Here is a 24,997-nt window from a genome sequence, read left to right as displayed (position 1 = left end):
ATAACCCAATTAAGAGGAATAATATGAAGCGGTTCTGGGTTACATTCAAACAGTTTATAATGGGATAGCCCTCAGCCTCTGGACACATACTTCTGTAAACTAGTGCATTAGATGAAGCCCTGGGCAGAAATGGATACCAGGTATTTGGACAGCAAATAAGAAAAGATTCAGGAAAAATCATCTGTTCATAAAGACTTATTTTTATTGGCAGTGGAAAATAAGTTTCAGTATTTTATTGAAATGAAAGAAATAAATAATACTGTGATAAAAATAGTTCATAAGTACTTAGACTGTACATTATTTCTATTACAGGACCAGAAGATTTATTTAAATAAAGGACAATAAAAAGATAGTAACATGACTTTAATTGTACACAAGTGACTAAGAACGTAAAATTACAAAATCAAGAAGACTGGGATATGACTCCAGCCTGGGCTTTTGATATCATCCAAAAATGACGATTCCTACATAAAGGCTGATGCACACGATATCAAAAAGGGTAGTTGAAAACAGGAGGAGGGGCTACAAATGTAAGGCTTGATTACAGTGGTGAGAATCACAGGGTTAGAGAGAGAGAGAGAGAGAGAGAGAGGCCACTGGAGGATTGGTCCGTCTAAGAAACACACACACTCTTACATAGACTCAATCGCACAGACACACACACTTTCATTGACTCTTTCACTCACTCACTCAAATGCACACATACACACCTTTACACGCTTGTAATGCAGCACAAAGGGAATGGATAAACAGTGACTTTCAGCCAAAAAGATGCTAGAGAAGCCCAGCATCAATATCTCATCTGTAGAAAGATGTTTTCAAAATAGCCCTCATAATTATTACAAAGTATGGCTTATCCACGGGTCTGATTTTGGTATCACAGGATATAAAACACGAACCGACCCCGATATTCACACAATGCCATTGACGTGGGTCACTTTCTCAGAATCAACAGGGAGACAAAAGAAAATTAAGAGTTTAGATCAAACACACAAAGTACTTTTAGCTGGAAGATTAAAAACAAAATCAATGAGTAGCCGATACGATAAAAATACTCATATAATGATAAAAATGAGATTATGCCTACAAACATAAATGTACATACTCCTGTCTCGTGATATATAAATTACATCTAGAGGAGTTGAACTGGATTAGGACGCGTGAATTAAAAGGTGACGAGATAAAATCAAGCAGAAGTTGATATGAAACACTGAGTTAGAGAGACTGGAGGAATAAATAGAAGTATAAACTCTGGGATTATGGGTCTGGAACCGGGAAAAACCCAAAGGAATGATGTGGAACTCCAGCCTGACGGGGATCGTGCTCTTCAGCTGCGTCACCTGCGGGAGCAACGACATCATCATCATCATCATCATCAACATCGTCAAAGCTGTGATTAAAAACAAATATTGTGTCTTATCCTAGTAAACGTAACTCATATTTAGATATTTCTCATAAAAAAGATTATTAGCCATTTGTTAGTTGAGATAAACTCAAGCTATTAACTTCTGTTTTATGTCTTTTCCTTCAGCAAGAGTAACCATCGTGGGTTTCTTGTGAATGTGGCATGTTTGTGCTAAAAGCTAACGCCGTAGTTTCTACAAGAATGGCCACCGTGGGCTTGAGATCATGTGGTGTGATGGCGCTCTGACCAGGAGACCAAGATAAAGGCGTCTTCAGCAGATGCGCTAGACGAGCGTGATTCCCACAGTCACATGTTTACACACTGAATGGGAACATATTTTTGTCATTGAATCAATTATTCAAAAACACTTGATTCATCCAGTAATAAAACAAGTGAAGTCTTAATGAGTGAGTCATTGATTTAAAATAAAAAAAATGAAATATTCAAATTCATTAAATATGAAATAGATTGCAGTAATGAACATGTTGTGGGATCCTCTTGTAAATCGGTGCAGAAAGCGAATGCAGCTGGAGTGAGTTCGGCACGTTCACCAAGCAGCGTTTCCGGCCACAGAAGCAACAACATTCATTAGTGATGGCAACTTTATTCATGAGAGCTAACGTATAAACACTTAAATAATAATAAAAAGAGTTCCAGTTACTAGAGATGAACTGAACCACATGCAGGCCACAGCGCAACTCTTTCAAGACCCAGAAAGATAGTAAAGACATTGTTAAAATAGTCCATGTGACAACAGTGTTCAACCTTAATGTTATGAAGCAAAAAAATAACGACTTTATTTAACGATTTCTGATCCTCCATGTCAGTCTGCTAACCCGCTAAACCGTGCAGCGGCTACAACGAGGTCTTACTGCCTTTCTGGCCCGTGGAGGTCAGTGACGTGCTCCTATGGCTGGTTCAGAAACCTCTTGGATTTCATTTTATCTTCATGTGTGTTCCTAGAATGAGTGGAGGTCTCACTGGTGCGGAAGGTTATCTAAAGGCGCTCTCAGCAGTGCCCACTAATGAACGATCTGGGCGCGAGTACATGGTCCTGATCCTGTGAGTAATGACGGCTCACCTGCTCAGATCAGCAAGAGTATGTTCTGACTGCGGCCGAGTCCAGACGCTGAACTCCACTCACACCTGCAGCGCAACACACACACACACACACACACACACACACACACACACACACACACACACACACACACACACAAGCATGTTAAAGCACACCATCGCTTGGTATTAGACACACACACACACACGTCCAATGTTGGGGAAAGTTACTTTGAAAAGTAATGCATTACGATATTGTGTTACTTTTCTTTAAAAATAATGTATAATATTACTTTTGCGTTACTTTTCCTCACTTGGGCTTGCTGTTCGTTTAAAGCGTCAGCTAAATGAATAAATGTAAGTGAGATTAAAACAAAGTATATTTGTGTAATTTAATATAGTATGGATATATGCATTTAGCTGTTTTTCTAAAAAAGAATTGTGCAAGTGAGTTGAGTAAACGCATGTTCATATTTAACTACACAGCGAATACAACACCACCTTATTCCCTCAACATGGGGACAGGAAAGCTGTAAAAAGTAAAAAAAAAAAGAAAAAAGTAACAGATATTTTGTAGTAAATTTTAAACATAATGCGTTTACTAGTTACTAATCTGATTACGTAACTGGGGTTCCCCAACACTGCACACGTGTGACACGCTAACAGGCGGAGCCGCTCGCTCGCGCACGTACCGTCCAGCTGCGGCTTCTTGGCCATCAGAGCGGCGTCGCCGGCGCTCACCCGGAAGCTAGCCGGCAGCGTGTCCGAGGCGCTCACGCTCATCCCGCGCACGTCTTTGGGCCGGAACTTCTTCCTCCAAGACGGCGCGCGCCGGAAGTTCTTGTCGTCGTCCTGCGGAGGAACAGCTGTGATCAAGCGCTCAGATCTGATAGGGTTAGCCTGAGGAACGGACTCACCTCGTCCAGCCTGCGCTCGGTGCCGGCGGCGATCAGGTGACCGTACTCGTGCTCCAGTAGCGCTCGCGCCTGTGGGACACGGCACAGTCAGCCCACAATACATCAACGCAACCAGTCAAAGATTATATTTCTATTTGCACAGAATAGGCGAAGTACAGCGAAGGGGATGAGTTCAGTGATCGCTGGAATCTGACTCATTCAAACACTGATTCAAACTGATTCAAACTCATTCAAACACTGATTCAAACTGATTCAAACACTGATTCAAACACTGATTCATACACTGATTCAAACACTCATTCAAACTAATTCAAACACGGATTCAAACACTGATTCAAACACTGATTCAAACTGATTCAAACACTCATTCAAACACTCATTCAAACACTCATTCAAACTAATTCAAACACTGATTCAAACTGATTCAAACACTGATTCATACACTGATTCAAACACTCATTCAAACTAATTCAAACACTCATTCAAACACTCATTCAAACACTCATTCAAACTAATTCAAACACTGATTCAAACTGATTCAAACACTGATTCATACACTGATTCAAACACTCATTCAAACTGATTCAAACACTGATTCAAACACTGATTCAAACTGATTCAAACACTCATTCAAACACTCATTCAAACACTCATTCAAACTAATTCAAACACTGATTCAAACTGATTCAAACACTGATTCATACACTGATTCAAACACTCATTCAAACTGATTCAAACACTGATTCAAACACTGATTCAAACTGATTCAAACACTCATTCAAACACTCATTCAAACACTCATTCAAACTAATTCAAACACTGATTCAAACTGATTCAAACACTGATTCAAACACTGATTCATACACTGATTCAAACACTGATTCATACACTGATTCAAACACTGATTCAAACTCTGCTGTTCAAGTGAAATCTGATGGAATTGGACCAAGTGTGGAAAAAGAGTTCTGAAATCTGATTAGAAATGTAATAAAATTGCCAAATACTCCAACGTTTGTATCATGTGCTATATGTACATTTACATTTTTCACTTGATTTGTTTAAGCATTAGTACAAGACTATTTATGACGTGAACTGCAGGTTATCGTGTCCGACTCCAAACGCAGAAGGACCGGTGTGTGACCTCTGACCTGTGTGCACTGCGTGGGGATCTGCAGAAGCAGAGCGAGGGCGTTGTGGTCGAAGGTCTCGTCGAGGGCGATGAGCGCTCCATGAACCCCGCTCTCCAGGAGATTGCTGGCGTAATCCTTCAGCCCGATGGCCTGAACCCAGCTGACCACGCGCTCGTTCGACCACACCAGCACATCTGCGCACACACACACGTTCAAGGACACAACACGACCACACACAGATGAAAATAAAGGAGAAACCACGAAGCGCTCACCTTTGACCTCCACCTGTGACTCCTCACGCCTTCGCTCAAGGTCTTTCCGGTCATAGTTCAGACGTCTCAAACACATCACACCGCTCTGAAAACTGTTCCTGCAGAGAGAGAGCGCCACACACACACACACACACACCGTGAAGAGGATCAGCCCGTAATACCGTTTGACCTCACTGAGTGAATTAAAGGTCATCCGGCTGGTTCGGCTCATGGCGTGTAACAGCTCGGACTGGAGCGTGTGTGAGATGCATGAGCGCGACCCACTGACCTGTGGAAGCTGTCCACCATCTTCAGCTGTCCGCGGAGGTCTTTCTTGGTCAGGTGATCCAGCATCCGCGCGTCCACCAGCGACTCCATGAAGTAGCTGCGGTACTGAGGCAGACCCAGACTCGGCAGCCAGTCGTTCCCGATCCACTCGTGGTTCATGTCACCGTAGGCCAGAGTCTGAGCGCACACACACACACACACACACACACTCAGCCCAATGTAAGCGCTACACGTTCAGAGCCTCACACTGAGCTCATGACTTCACCAACATTAACCGTCATCAGAAGCGTCGAGAGCACGTCCACGTCACAGTCCTCCACACACCCTCAGGACTCTCAGCTCGACTCTCTGAGGTCAAATGTGACATGAACGTGATCACGAGACCTGCATGTGTGTTGTGCAGTAAAACTACGGCAGAGGTGTGTGTGTGTGTGTGTGTGTGTGTGTGTGTGTGTGTGGAAGAGGTTCAAACCTGCGCCCAGCCGCCCTCCTCGTCCTCCTGGGGTTAGCGTGTTAGCAGGTTAGCATGTGGGGCGAGGGGAGGCGATCAGTAGCAGAAGAGCAAATACAGTAAAACATCACACACACACACACACACATCAGCTGACTGACCGTGAGCGGCGTGGCGGCCAAACTCTCCATCTCCTCGTGTGTGAGCCAGACATTCCCAGAAGACTACAGTGAGTGAGGGCGGGAAACAAGTGAGGACAGCAGTGGAAGAGGAAGAGTGTGTTAGTGAGCAGCAGGAACACTCGTGGAGGAGCTCCAACATCCCATCAGGTGTTAATGTGTGAGGCATGCGAGAGACAGAGAGAGCAGTGTGTGTGTGTGTGTGTGTGTGTGTTCTCATCACTCTGAATCCAATCCAGACCAAACATGATTTTTGATCATAATATTTTTCAACAAACACACATTACAGTGTTGATCTAAAATAAAGCATGACGCTGGAATAAAATGTTTAAAAGCAGAGACTCTTCTGATATATAATGACTCATACAGCAGAATATTCTGGGAGACAGAAACTGTGAATATGATCAAAAATGCTGACCGGCAACTGTTTTAGACAACACTGGCAGGAAAGAGTTTGATATTCGATATATGGTGATTTCTGCTTTCTGATGAGTGACGTCTGTGCATCTCCTGTGCTCACGCTGGAGCGACGGCAGCACACGCACCTCTAACTAGGGTTGGGTATCGCTTGAATTTGAACGATTCTGATTCCGATTCCGATTCCTAACGATTCTCGATTCCGATTCTTTTAAGAGGCAGAGTCAAAAAAGTTTAGCTAACCTTGCTAACCAACGGCCTTTCTGAAGGAAATACTCCTTCTGTCACAAATTTTGCATTTTGCCGAGATTTCGTTATTTTTAGAAAAGTGAAGCCACACTTTGGATCGCCGACGTCAGCTACTCATGTTTGACTCGCGCGGTTATGCCAACACTTCCGGTAGACGCTTCTTCGTTGGTGTTGTTCAGCGGTTTCTTCTTCCGCTCGGCGGACTGTGAATATCGAAACTAGGAATCGGAATTTTAACTTTTGAACGATTCCGGGAAAAACTAAAAGTTAGTCCCGATTTCAATCGATACTCGATACCCAACCCTACCTGTAACCCTGAGGTGTGTGTGTGTGTGTGTCCTACCGTTCTGGAGGTCGGAGGCGCCGACGGGCTCGTGAGGGACATGATCTCCTGGATCGCCAGCCGCAGTTTGAGGCGGTGGAGAGGGTTGCTGATGCCGATCTCGCGCTGGATCTCGGTGTCGGACAGCGCAGACATGATGGCGCCGCTCTTCACGTTGGCACGACACGCGGCCACATACCATGCAGGCATCCCGACCCACAGCTGAGAAACACAACACACACTCCATCATCGGGACACGCTGCTTTCCTCATGACCACACTCGGACAGGTGTGTGTGTGTGTGTGTGTGTGTGGTACCTCGAGCCACACCACGACGGTGGGACCGTCCCACTGGGCGAAGGGAAGACCCTGCCGACACGCTTCCTCCAGCAACTCGTGTCTGGGAACACAGAGAAAACATTATGAACGCGTGTGTGAGCGAAGAGTGTGTGTTATGATGTGCAGAAATATGAAGCATTCGCACGGCCAGAGAACAGCTCATGAACAGATCAGAGGAAAAGAGAGAAAGAACTTCCACCAACAACCCATCGCCAGAACATCCAGGGATTCGGCCAACTCACCATCTCAAAGCACTAACTTTACTTTCCTCATTTATTTAAAGCTCCCCGCTTTTAAAACTCACTTTAATTCATGGGTTTGAGTGTTGATGTTCTGTCAGCTGTTTAACTGTGTCTCTGCTCCTGTCGTGTGTTTATAATTTGTCTGAAATGATGTCAGTGTTCAGCACTTCGGTTGGTTTAAATGTGCTTTACAAATAAACTTGTCTGGTATGTTGTGTCCAATCAATTCCCCACGACACAATCAAGCCCCGCCCACACGTGTCCTTATTCCAGAAGCGCTTCTCTCGATATAGAGGAGAAGAGACCAGCTTCCCTTTCCTGAGACACTTTCTTCATCACAGCACATCAGGCAATCGCTGCGGTATTAAATCCTGCTTTATAAACAGAGATATCTCTTAATCAAAGCAGAAATCTAGGAATTAACCAATAGAGTTATGAAACCTTCACCATGTGGTTAACCCCTCGACTCAGAGCGTGTGTAGTGTTGTGAAGGTCAGGAGGTTAGAAGAGCATCACAGCAAGCATGAGGCGTGCAGGGGGTTTCATGCTCCACACACACACACACACACACACACACACACACACACAGACGGACACTTACCCTGAGTTTGGGCTATGAGTGACACATGAAAGAGTGTGTGAGGAGAGAGGAGGGAAAACAACCAGAATGAGCCACTGCAGGACTGATGGGTAACGACACATGAATCATAATGACAGCAACACAGGAACTGCCGTGACCCCGATACACCAAACACGAACCCATGATTTCACACGTGTGTAACGTAAAGCTGCAATTGTGCATGGAAACGTGAGTCACATGACTGGAGATCCGAATCTCAGCTCATCATCACTATGGTCAGACGCCCCTGAACCGTGTCGTGTTTATTTAGTTATATTTGTTATCCGATCGCGTGCTAACGAAAGAGTATATCGGGGCCTCAACACTTCACAGTGACTGGCGGGCGAACTGAAGCGGTGTGTGTGTGTGTGTGAGCGTGGGCATGACGGCAGGGCAGTGTGTCGAGTGAAGCATCAGTTTCTGCACTCACTCAATAGTCTCCAGCTGCAGACCCGCAGCACACCAGTTTCAGAACCCCAGCGCCAGAACCGGAAGTAAGGGGCGGAGTTACGTTCTAACCAACAACAGCGCCTGCGTCGTAAGTGAGGGGCGGAGCTTAGGTTTGAAACCTAATAACGCCACCTAACGTAATATGGAGGGTATTTTACACATGAAACAGCTTATTGAACATGTTATGATGCTACATTACAGTACAATAAGCATTTAAAACATTGATTTTGTGTAATATAATTGTATATAGTTTCAGTTATCTTTAGTTATTGTATGAGTTACTTCCTGATCATGATGGTGAAAAAATAATACTTGAAACGTATGGTCATTTTAATTTATAACAGTTTAATAATTTTATCTAGCTAAGCAGTTTACGTGCTAGGCTACGTGTAGATTTACGAAGGTAAGACCTTTGTTTGTTTTTTATGAAGAAGTTAACTTTATATAATAAAGCTTTAAAAGATATATAACAAGACAAGCATTGGAGGTTTTTTAAAATTATACACAATTCGATAACTCATTAGACCTCTGTGATATTTTATGTTATATTTATTTATTTATTGTGTTTGCAAAAATATTAAATTGTTTTGAAATCGAAGATATCTATTTGTAAGATGATTTTGATTGTTTAATAAAAAAAATAAAATAAAAAATGCATGGGTATTTTTGATAAAACATACTTTAATTATTTCACAAGAACATGTGCAGCATGCATTTTTTTTTCGTGTCAAATAATAATGTCAAAATCTAAAAAAGAGAGAGAAAATTCGGCATTGTTTTAAACGAAACAATAAAAATCTATAGCTACAAATGACCAATTCAACTCTAGGCCTGATTTATCACAACAATCTTGTATACATATAACTTACAATGTATCTAATGATGAACTCACTCAGGCCCATTTTGTCCTTACATTCTTGCTAAAATAACTATAATGCAATAATAATAATAATAATAATTCCGCCCCTCCCTCACTTCCGGTTCTGCAGATGGATATATCTCCACTCACTCTACGTTCTTTAAGCAGTTTCCCTTTAAAACTATTGAATATGGATATTACATATGAATGCTGTTGACGTGTCACTCACTTCTTCTGCAGTTTCCTGCTCTTCTCTGCGGGGCCGCCCAGTTTGCCGAGTGTCATGGCGTCCGGTGAGCCGCTCCCTTCAGGCGTTCCTGCCGCTGATCCACACACACACACACACACAGAGAGAGAGCTCGTCAGAGTGAGTGTGTTGTGATTTCTGACTGTGTTTCCGTGATTCGACCCGTGTACGCCTGTATTTACTGCTGATCTACACACGCATGTGAACGCTGTTATATATATACTGCTGAATATAATGTACGATAATTCTCATTTACATTTTTGCGTTTGGTAGAAGCTTTTCTGCAAAGACACTTGCATTTTATTCAAGGTGTTCACATGTTTATCAGTTCTTGCTTTCCCTGGGAGTCGATCCCATGATCCCATGATGCCATGTCACGCTCTACTGTTAAACGAGCATCAGTTGCAGGGATGAGAATATGGGGCACATTTTAACGATGTCAGATCAACAGTGTGTAAACAGCCTGTGTTTGATTTATTTCAGAGCAGATTCAGTCTCGACACGACCCCATTAGGGGTTCAAGTATATAAATGTGTGTTTTGTTTGTAAATGTCGCCGGTTTGTCTCGATCGGACTCTTATTGGATCGTGTCGAGACTTTGAAGCTGAAACTGAAACTCACATCTGACCTTCGACCCGTTGGACCCCATTGAAGTCCATTTTATGGAGAAACCCTGGAGTGTGTTCCTGAGCAGTGTGTGTGGCGCGGATGAGGAGTGTGTGATACACACCTGGCACAGGAGACTCTTTGCCCACAGGACCGGCTCGACTCTTCTCCTTCTTGGCGAACAGACGGCCGATGGAGACCTTGATGCTCTTCTTCTTGGTGGCCTTGTTGAGCGAGTCCTGACTGCTGTTACTGCTGCTGGGGTTACTGTCCTGCAGGCCAGCGCTGCACACACACACACACACACACACACACACACACACACGTCACCGCTCTGACCCTGCACCAACACTCACAGTATGCCCGTTTCAGATTACTAATGTTTTTGTCTGTTGCGACGGTCACTGTCAGATTACGTGATCTCGACTCCTACAATCTTACACTGCCATCTGACACACACACTCTCTCTCTCTCACTCTCTCTCTGTCTCTCTCTCTCTCTCACTCTTTCTCTGTCTCTCTCTCTCTCTCTATCAACTCAGAGTCGATGGAGGAGTGATCCATCTCAGATTTCATCAAGAATATCTTCATTTGTGTCCCGAAGACGAGCGCAGGTCTTACGGGGTTGGTACAGCATGGGGGTGAGTAATTAATGATTTTTGGGTGAACTAACCCTTTAAATATGCTAGTCTTTTTACGATGTCATGAAGCATCGCAGAAGCTAGTGGGTTTTTCTCCTGTCTGAGATGAAACGATCGAATCCTGCGTCCCAAACCCCACGACACCCACGTCAAACAGATCTGCCGAAATGGAGTAATCTGACCCAGGCATTAGCATGAAGATGAGCTAGCGTCACTGACCCGCGCACGTCTCTGATGTCCTCGTGGCTCGAGGTGTGCAGCGATCCCTTATGGAGGCGCATGGAGGACGGCGTGGACGGAGGAGACGTCTCACATCTGATGGTGGCTTTATCGTCCTGAGCACACTACACACACACACACACACACACACACACTGCATCAGTTAAACACAGACCTAAAACACACTCAACATTTCCAATCTGATGAAATCTATAAATGTTTTTCTACATGTATTCGGTTTGCAAAATGTAAAACCATACTTTTTTCCCAGTTTCTCCCTATTTCATGACAATTATACAAGTGTGTTTGATATATGAATGTTAATGAATTAGATGTTAAGAAGCTCTTAAATTTACTCTGTCGAGCGTCGATGAACAGCTGATGTTGTTTTTTGGAGCCAAATTGACCTTCAAAACATGTTTTGTGTTGCACAGAGGATGACGGGGTGAACTGTGCCTTTAAGACTCATTACTAAAAACAATTTTTTAACTAAACATGTGAGGAGAAACGGTTCCCAATAATAATCACTATAAACCGTAGCCTGCATTTTGTAAATAGACGGGTTAATTTCATGAACAGTCGGTCGTAGCGCCCAGTCCTGCTCATCCCTGGATATCAACATCTGTAAGGTGTGTGTGTGTGTGTGTGTGTGTGTGTGTGAGCTCTACACGTGTCCAGAACCGGTTACACATGCGCAGGTTCTCTAAATTACCTTCCTACGATGTTTCCGCAAATCGCTAGGCTGTTGAAGCGCAAGCAAATGGAGAAAGAGAAGAAACAGGCAGTTAGCAGCGTTTCAGATTAAAGCACAGAAGCTGCTGAGAAAAGATCACACACACACACACACACACACACACACACACACACACACAAGAAAAGCAGGAGGCGTCAATGTCAGTGCAGAGGAGAGACAGGTGAACACACACACACACACACTACTCTCTCACACACTCTAGAAAAGCCGGAGTCGGAGCAGAGGAGAGACAGGTGAACATGAACACACACTCACTCACTCACCAGGGTCATGACCCCCATGCGGTCGAGCTCTCGCCGGGGTGTGGTGTGTCCTGATCCGGGTGGAGACTCGCTGAGGAAGGACCGGAAGCGGCCCAGATCCTCTCCACTGCCCACTCGACCTTCGATCTGCTCGGCTCTCAGCGTCGTGTTCTCCTTCTCCTCCTGGATCATCCTGTCAGGACACACACACACACACACACACACACACAGGGTCAGAGTGCGGCACTGCACATGACAGGGTTTTGGATGTGAGCAAAACACGTTGTTTTTGCGTGTGTTCCTTTAAATGCAAATGAGCTTTAGCTCCGCCTCCATTCAGAAGAGGGCGGAGTCTTCACAAAATCTTCAGAGACTCCGGCAATATCAACACAGGCCAATCGTGGATTTGCAAAGTTCAACCATCATAGAGTGAAAGTTTAGCATTTGGTGCTGTACCGTATCTCGTTGTTGATGGCGTGTTAGCGTGAGTGCTGTACCGTATCTCGTTGTTGACGGCGTGTTAGCGTGAGTGCTGTACCGTATCTCGTTGTTGATGGCGTGTTAGCGTGAGTGCTGTACCGTATCTCGTTGTTGATGGCGTGTTAGCGTGAGTGCTGTACCGTATCTCGTTGTTGATGGCGTGTTAGCGTGAGTGCTGTACCGTATCTCGTTGTTGATGGCGTGTTAGCGTGAGTGCTGTACCGTATCTCGTTGTTGATGGCGTGTTAGCGTGAGTGCTGTACCGTATCTCGTTGTTGATGGCGTGTTAGCGTGAGTGCTGTACCGTATCTCGTTGTTGACGGCGTGTTAGCGTGAGTGCTGTACCGTATCTCGTTGTTGATGGCGTGTTAGCGTGAGTGCTGTACCGTATCTCGTTGTTGATGGCGTGTTAGCGTGAGTGCTGTACCGTATCTCGTTGTTGATGGCGTGTTAGCGTGAGTGCTGTACCGTATCTCGTTGTTGATGGCGTGTTAGCGTGAGTGCTGTACCGTATCTCGTTGTTGATGGCGTGTTAGCGTGAGTGCTGTACCGTATCTCGTTGTTGATGGCGTGTTAGCGTGAGTGCTGTACCGTATCTCGTTGTTGACGGCGTGTTAGCGTGAGTGCTGTACCGTATCTCGTTGTTGATGGCGTGTTAGCGTGAGTGCTGTACCGTATCTCGTTGTTGATGGCGTGTTAGCGTGAGTGCTGTACCGTATCTCGTTGTTGATGGCGTGTTAGCATGAGTTCTGTACCGTATCTCGTTGTTGATGGCGTGTTAGCGTGAGTGCTGTACCGTATCTCGTTGTTGATGGCGTGTTAGCATGAGTTCTGTACCGTATCTCGTTGTTGATGGCGTGTTAGCGTGAGTGCTGTACCGTATCTCGTTGTTGATGGCGTGTTAGCGTGAGTGCTGTACCGTATCTCGTTGTTGATGGCGTGTTAGCATGAGTTCTGTACCGTATCTCGTTGTTGATGGCGTGTTAGCGTGAGTGCTGTACCGTATCTCGTTGTTGATGGCGTGTTAGCATGAGTTCTGTACCGTATCTCGTTGTTGATGGCGTGTTAGCATGAGTTCTGTACCGTATCTCGTTGTTGATGGCGTGTTAGCATGAGTTCTGTACCGTATCTCGTTGTTGATGGCGTGTTAGCGTGAGTGCTGTACCGTATCTCGTTGTTGATGGCGTGTTAGCGTGAGTGCTGTACCGTATCTCGTTGTTGATGGCGTGTTAGCATGAGTTCTGTACCGTATCTCGTTGTTGATGGCGTGTTAGCGTGAGTGCTGTACCGTATCTCGTTGTTGATGGCGTGTTAGCATGAGTTCTGTACCGTATCTCGTTGTTGATGGCGTGTTAGCGTGAGCGCTGTACCGTATCTCGTTGTTGATGGCGTGTTAGCGTCAGCGCTGTACCGTATCTCGTTGTTGATGGCGTGTTAGCATGAGCGCTGTACCGTATCTCGTTGTTGATGGCATGTTAGCGTGAGCGCTGTACCGTATCTCGTTGTTGATGGCGTGTTAGCGTGAGTGCTGTACCGTATCTCGTTGTTGATGGCGTGTTAGCGTAAGCGCTGTACCGTATCTCGTTGTTGATGGCGTGTTAGCGTGAGCGCTGTACCGTATCTCGTTGTTGATGGCGTGTTAGCGTGAGCGCTGTACCGTATCTCGTTGTTGATGGCGTGTTAGCGTGAGTGCTGTACCGTATCTCGTTGTTGATGGCGTGTTAGCATGAGTGCTGTACCGTATCTCGTTGTTGATGGCGTGTTAGCGTGAGTGCCGTACCGTATCTCGTTGTTGATGGCGTGTTAGCGTGAGTGCTGTACCGTATCTCGTTGTTGATGGCGTGTTAGCGTGAGTGCTGTACCGTATCTCGTTGTTGATGGCGTGTTAGCGTGAGTGCTGTACCGTATCTCGTTGTTGATGGCGTGTTAGCGTGAGTGCTGTACCGTATCTCGTTGTTGATGGCGTGTTAGCGTGAGTGCTGTACCGTATCTCGTTGTTGATGGCGTGTTAGCGTGAGCGCTGTACCGTATCTCGTTGTTGATGGCGTGTTAGCGTGAGCGCTGTACCGTATCTCGTTGTTGACGGCGTGTTAGCATGAGTGCTGTACCGTATCTCGTTGTTGATGGCGTCGAGCTGCTCCTGCAGCATCAGGGCGAGGGTTTGAGCGTCTGCCTGTCCAGCAGGAGACAGAAGATCCATGGAGCTGAAGACCGTCTCTCTGTCGTCCTCAGCGTCTGACATGTCCAGATCGCTCTCGAACGCGTGAGCCACGTTAGCCAGAACATTAGCCTGTTGCAGCCGATCCCACTCCTGCTCGTCCAGCGTCTGCACCTGCCAACAACCACAGCAGAAATCACACCAAACGCATCGGGACGCAACATCAGTTCTCCCACTATCTGTTCGTAACGTCCCCGAAGGTTGTGTGCGAATAACAGCGGTTCGAACCCACAGCTCTGAGTTTACAAGAAGCTAAGGACACCGGACGCCCTTCCTCTCTCCTACGTTAAAGGGTCATGAAACCCCTGCATTAATCTGGTCCTTCACACCTCAGAGTTGGGGAAAGTCTCAAATGAGTGTAGAGGGGAGACAACAACCAATAAACACAGAGCTGCAACACACTCATTATACAGACACGAATATTAATGACCTCGGAGAGACAAAAACACAGTTTAGGTTAAAAATCGAACCCGATTCTGCCGCAGCCAATCACGCGCTTCTACTTCACATTCAGCCAATCACACTGTACGAGTGCTTTTAGTGATGTGCAGCCTGTCCATATCTGTTCAGATCTCGAAGTGTTTTGGGGTTTCATGACCCTTTAATGACGAGGTCAGGGTTCATGTTGTAGAGGAGAGGATCTGTCGGGACTTCACCTTGGAGGGCTCGTCCCTCAGCGCACACGCTCGGCCCTTCTGGGGTCGTCGGAGCACCAGCGCGCCACTGTAGTGACTGTCCATCACTGACGACACCGACACGGGGAACCTGAAGTCCGGCGTGCCGCTCACCTGAGAACGCCTGCGGGAGAACACCAGCGTCACCACACCGAGCAAACACACCAACACTGGCTCCATTACACGCGCTGGACTTACCCATGATGCAGCAGAGAGTTGCTCCGGCTCCGCCCCCTCTCGTGCTCCGCCCTCATGGTCTCGATCTGGATGAGCAGCTGCTCCTGAGGTCACAGGTCAACACGAGCGAGCGAGTGAGGGAGAGACAGACACTTAGCTATCGATTATTTTAGTACTCGAGTATTCTGCCGATTATTGCATCAATTAATCGAGTAAACGGATAAATTGTGTTTTGAAGAATGACTTTAAAATGATTTAAAATACAAATATATAATAACAAGCAATAACAACTGCTTCAAATAAAGTATCAAAGTTAGTTAGTGTAATCTGCACGCGTGTAAATAATTAAAGCGCATACATGTATTGCACAACAGCACGCCTACTGTATACTCATGATGGTAAAGGGTTTTGTGTGGCGTAGCCGTTCTCTCTGCGGATCGACACGATGGCGTCGCGGACGTTTTTAAACACGGAGCGGAGACGGCTGACACTGACCTTCTCGTGATGAGCCTCCTCGATCAGCTTCCTCGTGTGCTCCAGATCCCGGATCAGCGCGTTCTGCAGCACACACAGCACAGCGTGTGAGAGAGAGAGAGTGTGTGTGTGTGTGTGTGAGAGAGAGAGTGTGTGTGTGTACCTTGTCCTCCAGCGCGCTCATGCGCTCCTTCAGGTGCAGCTGGAGTCTCTCGTTGGACTCGGACAGCAGTTTGTCCACCGTCTCCGACAGGCGTTTGTTGTGTTCTTCGTTCATCTTCTCTCGCTGACGCGCCTGACGAACACACACTCCAGTCAGTGCTTTAGTGTATCGTATCTATACTGCAGCCTTTCAGCTTGCGCGTGCAAAATTCACAATTGAATGAATGTGTAGCAATTTGTAAACTGTTAAAAGAAAAGGCTCAATAAACTACTGCATAGATAGATAGTGTATAATTCACTGTCCATCAATATGTATTTCCTTTGTGCTTTGAACTGTTCAATGCGGACTCGTACTGTAACTCCGTGTGGCTTCAAGCGCATCGTTCTCCGCTCGGGATGCGCTGTGTGCCGCACTGTACTGAGCCTTTCATATCATAATGCAGTGACGCAATGACAGATTATTAATGGTCTTTCTTCTTCTGTCCTGTCTATCATATGTTGCTGCCTCATTAAACAGATGGACTATACATCTAAAACATGTTGTCTCAATTTTATAGAAGCCTTGGCTATATCTAAAATAATTTATCTTCTTGATTTTTGTTATCTTGTTTTTCATGAATGTATTTTACAATAATACAAAGAGCAGCGTGTATTATCCACTAATATAGTTTATAATAGCATTTGTCATAGATTATGATCATATATTTTGGAGATTTCTTTATAATGAAGTTGTCTGAATTAAGTAGATTGTATTTAACACACACAAGAGTGATTATCAGTTCAACACATAGAGTTATAAAAATTCCACTAGAGTTTTAAAAAACAACTGTGCTAGTATCGGATCGGTATCGGTCGATACTCAGAAGTTTTGGTATCGGATCGGTTCTGAAAGATGGTATTGTGCATCCCTAGTTTTAATATCCCCGTCTCACTGCATTAACACAGTAAAGTTTCTCTTTATAATAATAAACTACACAGCATATAACACGACGGTTCACGTAAATCGCATTTTCCTTCCTGTGTGAGAGTGAGAGTGTGTGTGTGAACACTGATGAACACACCCTCTGAGGAGCTCCTGGGTGTGTGTGTGTGTGAACACTGATGAACACACCCTCTGAGGAGCTCCTGGGTGTGTGTGTGTGTGTGTGTGTGTGTGTGTGAGAGAGAGAGAACACTGATGAACACACCCTCTGAGCAGCTCCTGGGTGTGTGTGGGTGTGAGTGTGCGTGTGTGTGTGTGTGTGTGTGTGTGTGTGAGAACACTGATGAACACACACCCTGAGCAGCTCCTGGTTCTTCTCCTCCAGCTGAGCCTCCATCTGTCTGAGACGCTCCTCCACGTTACCATGACGCTCCTCCGCCTGCGACACACACACACACACACACACACACACACACACACACACACACACACACACACACACACACACACACACAGCAGATTCGTCAGGCTGAGCCGGAGTTAATGAAGAGCTGATGTGTGTGTGGAGGATCTGGATCCAGGCGTCAGTGTTCCTGTGTTCGGCTCATGGGGAACTGATGAACACAAGCCGCAGATCACACACACACACACACACACACACACACACACACACACCTTAGTGAGCGCCACGACTCTCTGGGCCAGCTCTGCCTCCACCTCGGGCAGCGTCTCTGCTTTACGAAGAGTTTGTTGAAGCTTCTGCTCCGCCAGCTCCAGTCTCTCCTGCAGCTGCCGGCTCTTCTCCTCCACCTGCACACACACACACACACACACACACACACACACACCGATCATCAGAGTGAGTGAGTGACAGAAACCAGTGGCCGGCAGTTCTCCACAGACCTGGCAGAACAGCGAGTCCTTGTTGGCGATCTCGTTCTCCAGCTTGTCGTTGAGGTCGTGCACAGACGTGGCCTCCCTCTGAGCCGCCAGGTAGCGCTTCTCCAGCGTCGTGATCCTCTCCTCCATGTCCTCCTTCTGGGCCACAGACTGAGAGAAACACCAGCGGCGTACGGTCAGTAGTGTCGGGACTGGAACCCGTGTCCAGATTTCAGCGCCACTCAAAGGACAATTCATCCAAATCTGCCGTCCTCTGTGTGTGAGTGTGTTTATATGAACTATCATCAACCCAGAACACCAACAGTGAAACCCGTAACTGTGTTCTGCAGAGTCTCTCTGAGAGCGTGTCTAAGATAAGCCGGTCAGATCTCGCTCTCCTTCTGCCGTATGAAGAGGATCTAATTATAATATTCCCTTTAATCTGCACGTTCACACACACACACACACACACACGTCGTACCTCGCGTATGTCTCTCTGCAGTCGGCTGTTGAGGTCCTCAGACTTGATCAGGTCTCTGCGGGCCGTGTCCAGATCCTCCTCCAGCTCACACACTCTCGCGCTCAGAGTCGACACACACTCCTTCATGTGCAGGAGCTCTTTACTCTGAGTGTCCACCGCCTCCTGCAGGTCCCCGTTCTTCCCACAATCCTCCTCGGCGTACAGAGACACGTCTGACAGGCGCTGCTGTAACCACACACACACACACACACACACACACACACACACACTGACTCGACTGAGCAGTTTCACAATATCCGCCAGTGACATTCACAGATTCTCATCGACAAACTTAATAACAAAAACTCAAAAACAGCGTTTCTGTAGTATTTCCTGTACAAGTATTGCTTCACGTCCTCAGCGGACAGATCATTCTCTAAAAGGCGCTGTGCTAATCTGAAGAAAGAAAGCCAAACGCATCTGGGTAATGCGAGTAATCGCTTGAGAATCTCTTTAATTGGAGGCTTAAATCAATGATTCATCAGACATTATGATGGATTTGAATTCACACACACTCAGGAGATCCCAGCTGAGCTACTGACGACACACACACTGTTATCGAGACTGTGTCTGAGAGCTGGACCTTCACAAATGTTTATTAAAAGAAAGACATTTTCAACCATGAACGAATTTGGATTTGGCGTTGGACGGCGCCAGCCCAGACGAGAGCGTCGAGTTTATCCGAGCTCATCAAATCTATTGATGGTATAAAGTGACGTGTCGTGGACGGACAGAAGTGTTTACCTTGCCATTAGTGTTCGGAGCGCCATCGTGGTTGAGTTCTGCTGAGCCGTCCACACACAGCTTCCTCTGACTGCTCTGCTCCTTCACAAACGCCAGCTACAACACACACATGAGGTCATCACATGCACAACTACACACGTGCGCTTCAGTCTTTAGGGTCATCATGTAAACTGGGCAGCATTCTTTAGCTAAAACTCCTCAATGGTTGTATGAAACAACACACTCGGCACATGTCTCTCGGTGGACAGCATACAAACGGCTGGAGGAAAACATGCTAATACGAGGAACATGCTAATCTGGCGGTCGTGGGCGGAGCAATATTGCTCAGAACATCCCGACGGCTTGATTATTGAGAGTGTTTAGGCTTTCTGAGGGGGAATGGATGATGTGATGGTTGTGTCCACACACTGCAAAGACACATTCATATGCAAACATCATATAAAAGCGAATTTAGCGTCCGATGAGCCGTTACCCAGCGTGACGATGTAGAAGTGAGTCTCACCTCTTTATGTGAGGTGGTCAGCTGTTCCTCCAGCAGACTGCATCTCTCCAGAGCCACTCGCAGACGCTCACGCACCTGAAACACACACACACACACGTGAAGCTCAGCCCACACCCGCCGCAGACCGCAGCTGAGGCTCGTCCGATGCGCACCTTCTCGTCCAGGGCCTTGTGGTGCTCGAACAGAGACTTGAGGGCCTTGAGCACCTCCACCTCACTGGAGACGCCAGCGGGAGACTGAGCCTGACGCTTCACCACCGTCATCCTCAGGGAGCGCTCGTGACGAGACACCAGACACTCCAGGTGCTCCAGCAGCAGCTGAGGACACACACACACACACACACACACACACACATAAATCAAACCATTCAAAACCTTCATTTGACAGAGAAATGCTGGGCGTACAAATAACTGATCATATCAGCCCTAAAAACAAACAAGCGTTCCAGTGATGAGACTAAAATCAGCTGACGTCTGGCTGGCGATGTGACGACATGTAACGGAGAAGTCCTGATGAAGGACAACAGATGACACACACAGAGTGTATATATGAAGAGTTCAGATGCAAAAGCCTCTCAGTGTCATTTGAAATTTTCTTCTAGAATGATCATTTTTATCAAGCTTGTATATTTCAGTTCAGTAATTTCACCCAAATGGCAAAGAAGATGACCTATGAATAGTCATGTAAGTGAAACTTATGAACAAGCCTGATAAACATGATCATTCTAGAAGAAAATTTCAAATGGCACTGAGAGGCTTTTGCATCTAAAATATATATATATATAAAGAGTGTAACGGTTCACAAAATTCACAGTTCGGTTCGATACGATACACTTGTGTCATGGTTCGGTACGTTTCCAATACAGCAAAAAGAAAGAAATGGCAGAGAAATTTTCTTGATTTTTTTTATTATATTATTATTAAAACTAACATCATAAAGTATGATATTTTTTACTTTGAGCAGTGATGGAGCAACCATATAAAAGAAAACAGCCTTTCTCATGTCGCTGTCTGAGAGGTCAAAGGTCATGCACATTCACCCGTGTCCTGGCTTGTCCTACACAGACTGAGATTTCCCTGAATCTTTGCACAGTATTATATATTGTAGATGGTGAAGACTTCAATTCTTTGCAATCTCGCATTGAGAAATGTGATTTATGAATTGTTTGATGATGTTCTCGTGACATTTGGCACAAAGTGGCGATACATGACCCATCTTTGCTTGCAACGACTGAGAAGCTCTTTTACGCCCAGCAAAAGGGAAAACATTGGAAATGTAAACATTTTTACGTGAAAACATTGGAAATCTTTTCTTTGTTGGTTAAAAAAAATGTTCAAGAGATTTAAAAATCACAGATTGAGGTTTTTATTTCATTTTACAAAATGTCCCAACTTTTCTGGAAATGGGGTTTGTAGATCAGTATTTTTTATAGACCATTGATGTAAACAGCACTGGTCCAGAAACACTTCCTGTTTCAGTTTGTAACTGTTTTCTTTATTTCACATCTTAAAGATGTTTGTTTAACTTTTTGATTCAGTTTTAAATGTTCTGTTGGTTGTATTTTATCCCAGCTTTTATGTAGTTAAAAAACCGAAACAGGAAGTGCTTCTGGACCAGTGTTGTTTACATCTTGTGAAATGGTCTATATGTAACTTGTATAACTCACGCGTGTGTTGTTTCTCTCCGCCTTGAGCTCGGCGATCTCCTCCTCTCGCTCCAGAAGCTGCTCGCGACACATGTTCACTTCCTTCGTAAGAGCAGCAAATTCCTTCAGTGCCATGAAACACAAAACAACATTAAACGGACTTTAACTTCCACTCAGCAAGACGCTATCGTTGACAACATTATCATCCAGCAGGTTATCACAGGAGTTGTTCAAAAGCCTGTTTAAACTGCTAAAGGTCTATATTTCACTGTATTGAAGTCTAAAGCACATCATAGCAAGCGTTTGGGGCCGCTCAGGTCGTGCTGCACCTCTGTCTGTGACCTCTTCTAGTATTCACAAGTGTTTTGTTCATTATTAACTGATGTTAATTCATGCTACTGGCAGGAGTCTTCCACATGCAGGCCTGATTAATTGGTCATTTGTATAATAATATGTATAAGTCTACCTATAATGTGCCCACTGTCACCGTTATCACAGATTCACGTTTCTGAAATTTACACTGAGATCACTTTTTTTTTTTAAATTAAAAACTTGCACCTTGGAAGCCATTTCACAGTTTGCATTCTCGAGCCACACACTGCTGTCGTGCAAATGACCGGCCAGAACACACTCAACGTTTTCTGTTTTCAGTTAAAACAGTGTCGTGTTAGTGTGTGTAACCTGTGGCAGTGTGTGTGGTGTGTGTTAGTGTGTGTTACCTGTGGCAGTGCGCTGTTGAGCTGTCTCTGCAGGGAGTCTCTGTCGTGGCTGATCTCGTGGAGTTTGCTCTGCGTCACACACAGGTTCTCCTGCGTCTCTCGGAGTGTGTCCAGCAGCCGGTCTCTCTCCTCCAGCATAGACACCATCAGAGACTCAAAGTGACCCTCAGAGTCCGTCTGTCCAGGAGAGCCGGAGCCCAGAGCACCTCCGTTCCCACCGACCTCCGCCTCGCTGATGGTGGGCATCACCTCGCACATCATCTACACACACACACACAGCAGAGCATTAAAGATAACAGACAGACAGAAGATCAGATCAGTAACAGACAGAAAATCAGATCAGTAACAGACAGAAGATCAGATCAGTAACAGACAGAAGATCAGATCAGTAACGGACAGAAGATCAGATCAGTAACAGACAGAAGATCAGATCAGTAACAGACAGAAGATCAGATCAGTAACAGACAGAAAATCAGATCAGTAACAGACAGAAGATCAGATCAGTAACAGACAGAAGATCAGATCAGTAACAGACAGAAAATCAGATCAGTAACGAACAGAAGATCAGATCAGTAACGGACAGAAGATCAGATCAGTAACGGACAGAAGATCAGATCAGTAACAGACAGAAGATCAGATCAGTAACGGACAGAAGATCAGATCAGTAACAGACAGAAAATCAGATCAGTAACAGACAGAAAATCAGATCAGTAACGGACAGAAGATCAGATCAGTAACAGACAGAAAATCTGATCAGTAACAGACAGAAGATCAGATCAGTAACAGACAGAAGATCAGATCAGTAACGGACAGAAAATCAGATCAGTAACAGACAGAAAATCAGATCAGTAACAGACAGAAGATCAGATCAGTAACGGACAGAAGATCAGATCAGTAACAGACAGAAAATCTGATCAGTAACAGACAGAAGATCAGATCAGTAACAGACAGAAGATCAGATCAGTAACGGACAGAAAATCAGATCAGTAACAGACAGAAAATCAGATCAGTAACAGACAGAAGATCAGATCAGTAACGGACAGAAGATCAGATCAGTAACAGACAGAAAATCTGATCAGTAACAGACAGAAGATCAGATCAGTAACAGACAGAAGATCAGATCAGTAACGGACAGAAAATCAGATCAGTAACAGACAGAAAATCAGATCAGTAACAGACAGAAAATCAGATCAGTAACGGACAGAAGATCAGATCAGTAACGGACAGAAAATCAGATCAGTAACAGACAGAAAATCAGATCAGTAACAGACAGAAGATCAGATCAGTAACGGACAGAAGATCAGATCAGTAACAGTATAGATCAGTAGTATTTTAATTACCTTGAATATCAGCAGGGTTTGTTTCTCCTCTTCTTTATTATGTCCAGTCAATCACAGCCAATAGCAGCTACATTTAAAAGATAAACTACGGCGCAAATTGTTCGTCAAGCCATCAAACTTTTCGACATGAGTAAAATAAGTCACCAATCACTTTTAAAAAGATTGCAGAGTGAGCGAAAAAATAAAGAAAATAAACGAGGCCTTTATAATGAGTGAGAAACATCACTAGATACTAGAGATCTGAGTCTGAAGTGATGGAGAAAACATCACTGATCAATCAAAGACTTCAGAAAAGACCATCAGACTCTTACAACCATTCATTTACACTCAAATACACATAAACATCATATACAAAAATACTCATATATAAATAAACTCCAACAGCGGCCTGCGCTAGTTAGCATTAGCAGCTAAAGTAAGAGTAATCAAAATTATAATCATTTATGCTCAGGAATAAACGAATTTTAGCGTTTAAAATCGACGCGTAAACCCGACGTTTACTGACATGTTGTAATTTGAAAATATGAATTAATGAATCGCGTTTATTAGTGTCAATTATTCTGACGCGTCACCATCTGATCCATGAGGAAAAACACCGGGATAAAAGTACAAATCGACCACTTTAAAAGCACAAGGCGCTCTTTAAACGACACTAGCAACAAACAAAGTATTCCGTCGGCCAGTTTGGCTTCGAAAAACAACAATTAATGAAGAAAAAAATAGTTAAAACAAAATTTAAAGCGAGAGTTTGTCGCTGCTCCAGAATCCTGCGCTCGCGAGAGGTCAGGACGTGCCGACGTCACGACGCCAAATCCCGTGGAAGATACAAAGACATCTTCAAAAAAGGGGGAAAAAATAAAAAAGACATGAAAACGCGAAGAATCCAAGTTTCCATGGATGTTATCAATTCATCATCAATGTACTGGTTTTCATTTTCTTTTCTTTATGTAATCAATCCAAAAACATAGATGGCTTTGTGTGATTCCAATCGGAACTGTCTCACATCCAGAGGGCGCAGAGATCTCTGCATCCACGAATGTCTAAAGTCCATCCAGTTCTTTCATTTATGTTGCTTAGTAATTCAGTTTTAGATTTAAATTAATATTGCCTCTTTCTTGAAAGATATAAGAGGCATAATAGAGATAGAAGATACAAGAGACAATGTAAATGTATATATATATATATATATATATATATATACAGACATATATATATGAAGAGTTCAGATGCAAAAGCCTCTAAATGCCATTTGAAATTTTCTTCTAAAATTACCATTTTTATCAAGCTTGTATTTTTAAGTTCAGTAATTTCACTTAAATGACAATTAATAGGTCATCTTCATTGCCATTTAAGTGAAATTACTGAACTTAAATATACAAGCTTGATAAAAATGATCATTTTAGAAGAAAATTTAAAATGGCATTTAGAGGCTTTTGCATCTGAACTCTTCATATATATATATATATATATATATATATATATATATATATACATATATATATATATATATATATATAGAGAGAGAGAGAGAGAGAGAGAGAGAGAGAGAGAGCAGCACTGGCTGCCAGATACGTGTGTGCGTGCCACAGCCTGAGAGACAGTAGGTGAATGTGTGTGTGTGTGACCTCAGTGTGTCTCCCTAATGTCCACCACAGTG

The 24,997-nt window shown here is 44.6% G+C and overlaps 1 protein-coding gene across 9 annotated transcripts; it reads right to left on the bottom strand.

Moving 5' to 3' along the window:
• Positions 1-180: 180 nt before the first annotated feature.
• Positions 181-24,160, bottom strand: ppfia1 (PTPRF interacting protein alpha 1). 9 transcript variants are annotated; one of them, XM_089135238.1, is made up of 32 exons: positions 23,341-24,160; positions 22,001-22,261; positions 21,303-21,404; positions 19,789-19,953; positions 19,637-19,711; positions 19,135-19,230; positions 18,352-18,576; positions 17,895-18,041; positions 17,667-17,801; positions 17,347-17,430; positions 16,071-16,202; positions 15,929-15,991; positions 15,455-15,537; positions 15,239-15,380; positions 14,473-14,690; positions 11,906-12,077; positions 11,601-11,630; positions 10,889-11,013; positions 10,154-10,314; positions 9,406-9,499; positions 7,850-7,861; positions 6,986-7,067; positions 6,690-6,890; positions 5,663-5,725; positions 5,523-5,549; positions 5,052-5,227; positions 4,784-4,881; positions 4,530-4,705; positions 3,382-3,450; positions 3,157-3,316; positions 2,487-2,551; positions 181-1,340 (listed from the first exon to the last, which is right to left on the bottom strand). In XM_089135238.1, the coding sequence occupies exons 2-31, from the start codon at positions 22,259-22,261 to the stop codon at positions 2,496-2,498; spliced, it is 3,630 nt and encodes a 1,209-aa protein (XP_088991364.1). In that variant the 5' UTR covers positions 23,341-24,160; the 3' UTR covers positions 181-1,340; positions 2,487-2,495. The 9 variants fall into 9 exon arrangements, with proteins under 9 accessions (XP_088991364.1, XP_088991363.1, XP_088991362.1 ...); XM_089135237.1 differs by having other exon boundaries at positions 14,473-14,696; positions 18,352-18,573; XM_089135236.1 differs by having other exon boundaries at positions 14,473-14,696; positions 23,341-24,159.
• Between the last annotated feature and the right edge of the window lie 837 nt (positions 24,161-24,997).

The sequence above is a fragment of the Pimephales promelas genome, chromosome 10 (genome assembly GCF_988280905.1).
Source record: "Pimephales promelas chromosome 10, fPimPro1.hap1.1, whole genome shotgun sequence".
NCBI lineage: Eukaryota > Metazoa > Chordata > Actinopteri > Cypriniformes > Leuciscidae > Pimephales > Pimephales promelas.
The sequence above is the reverse complement of the archived record's forward strand: the minus strand, read 5'-3'. Positions and strand labels throughout refer to the sequence as shown.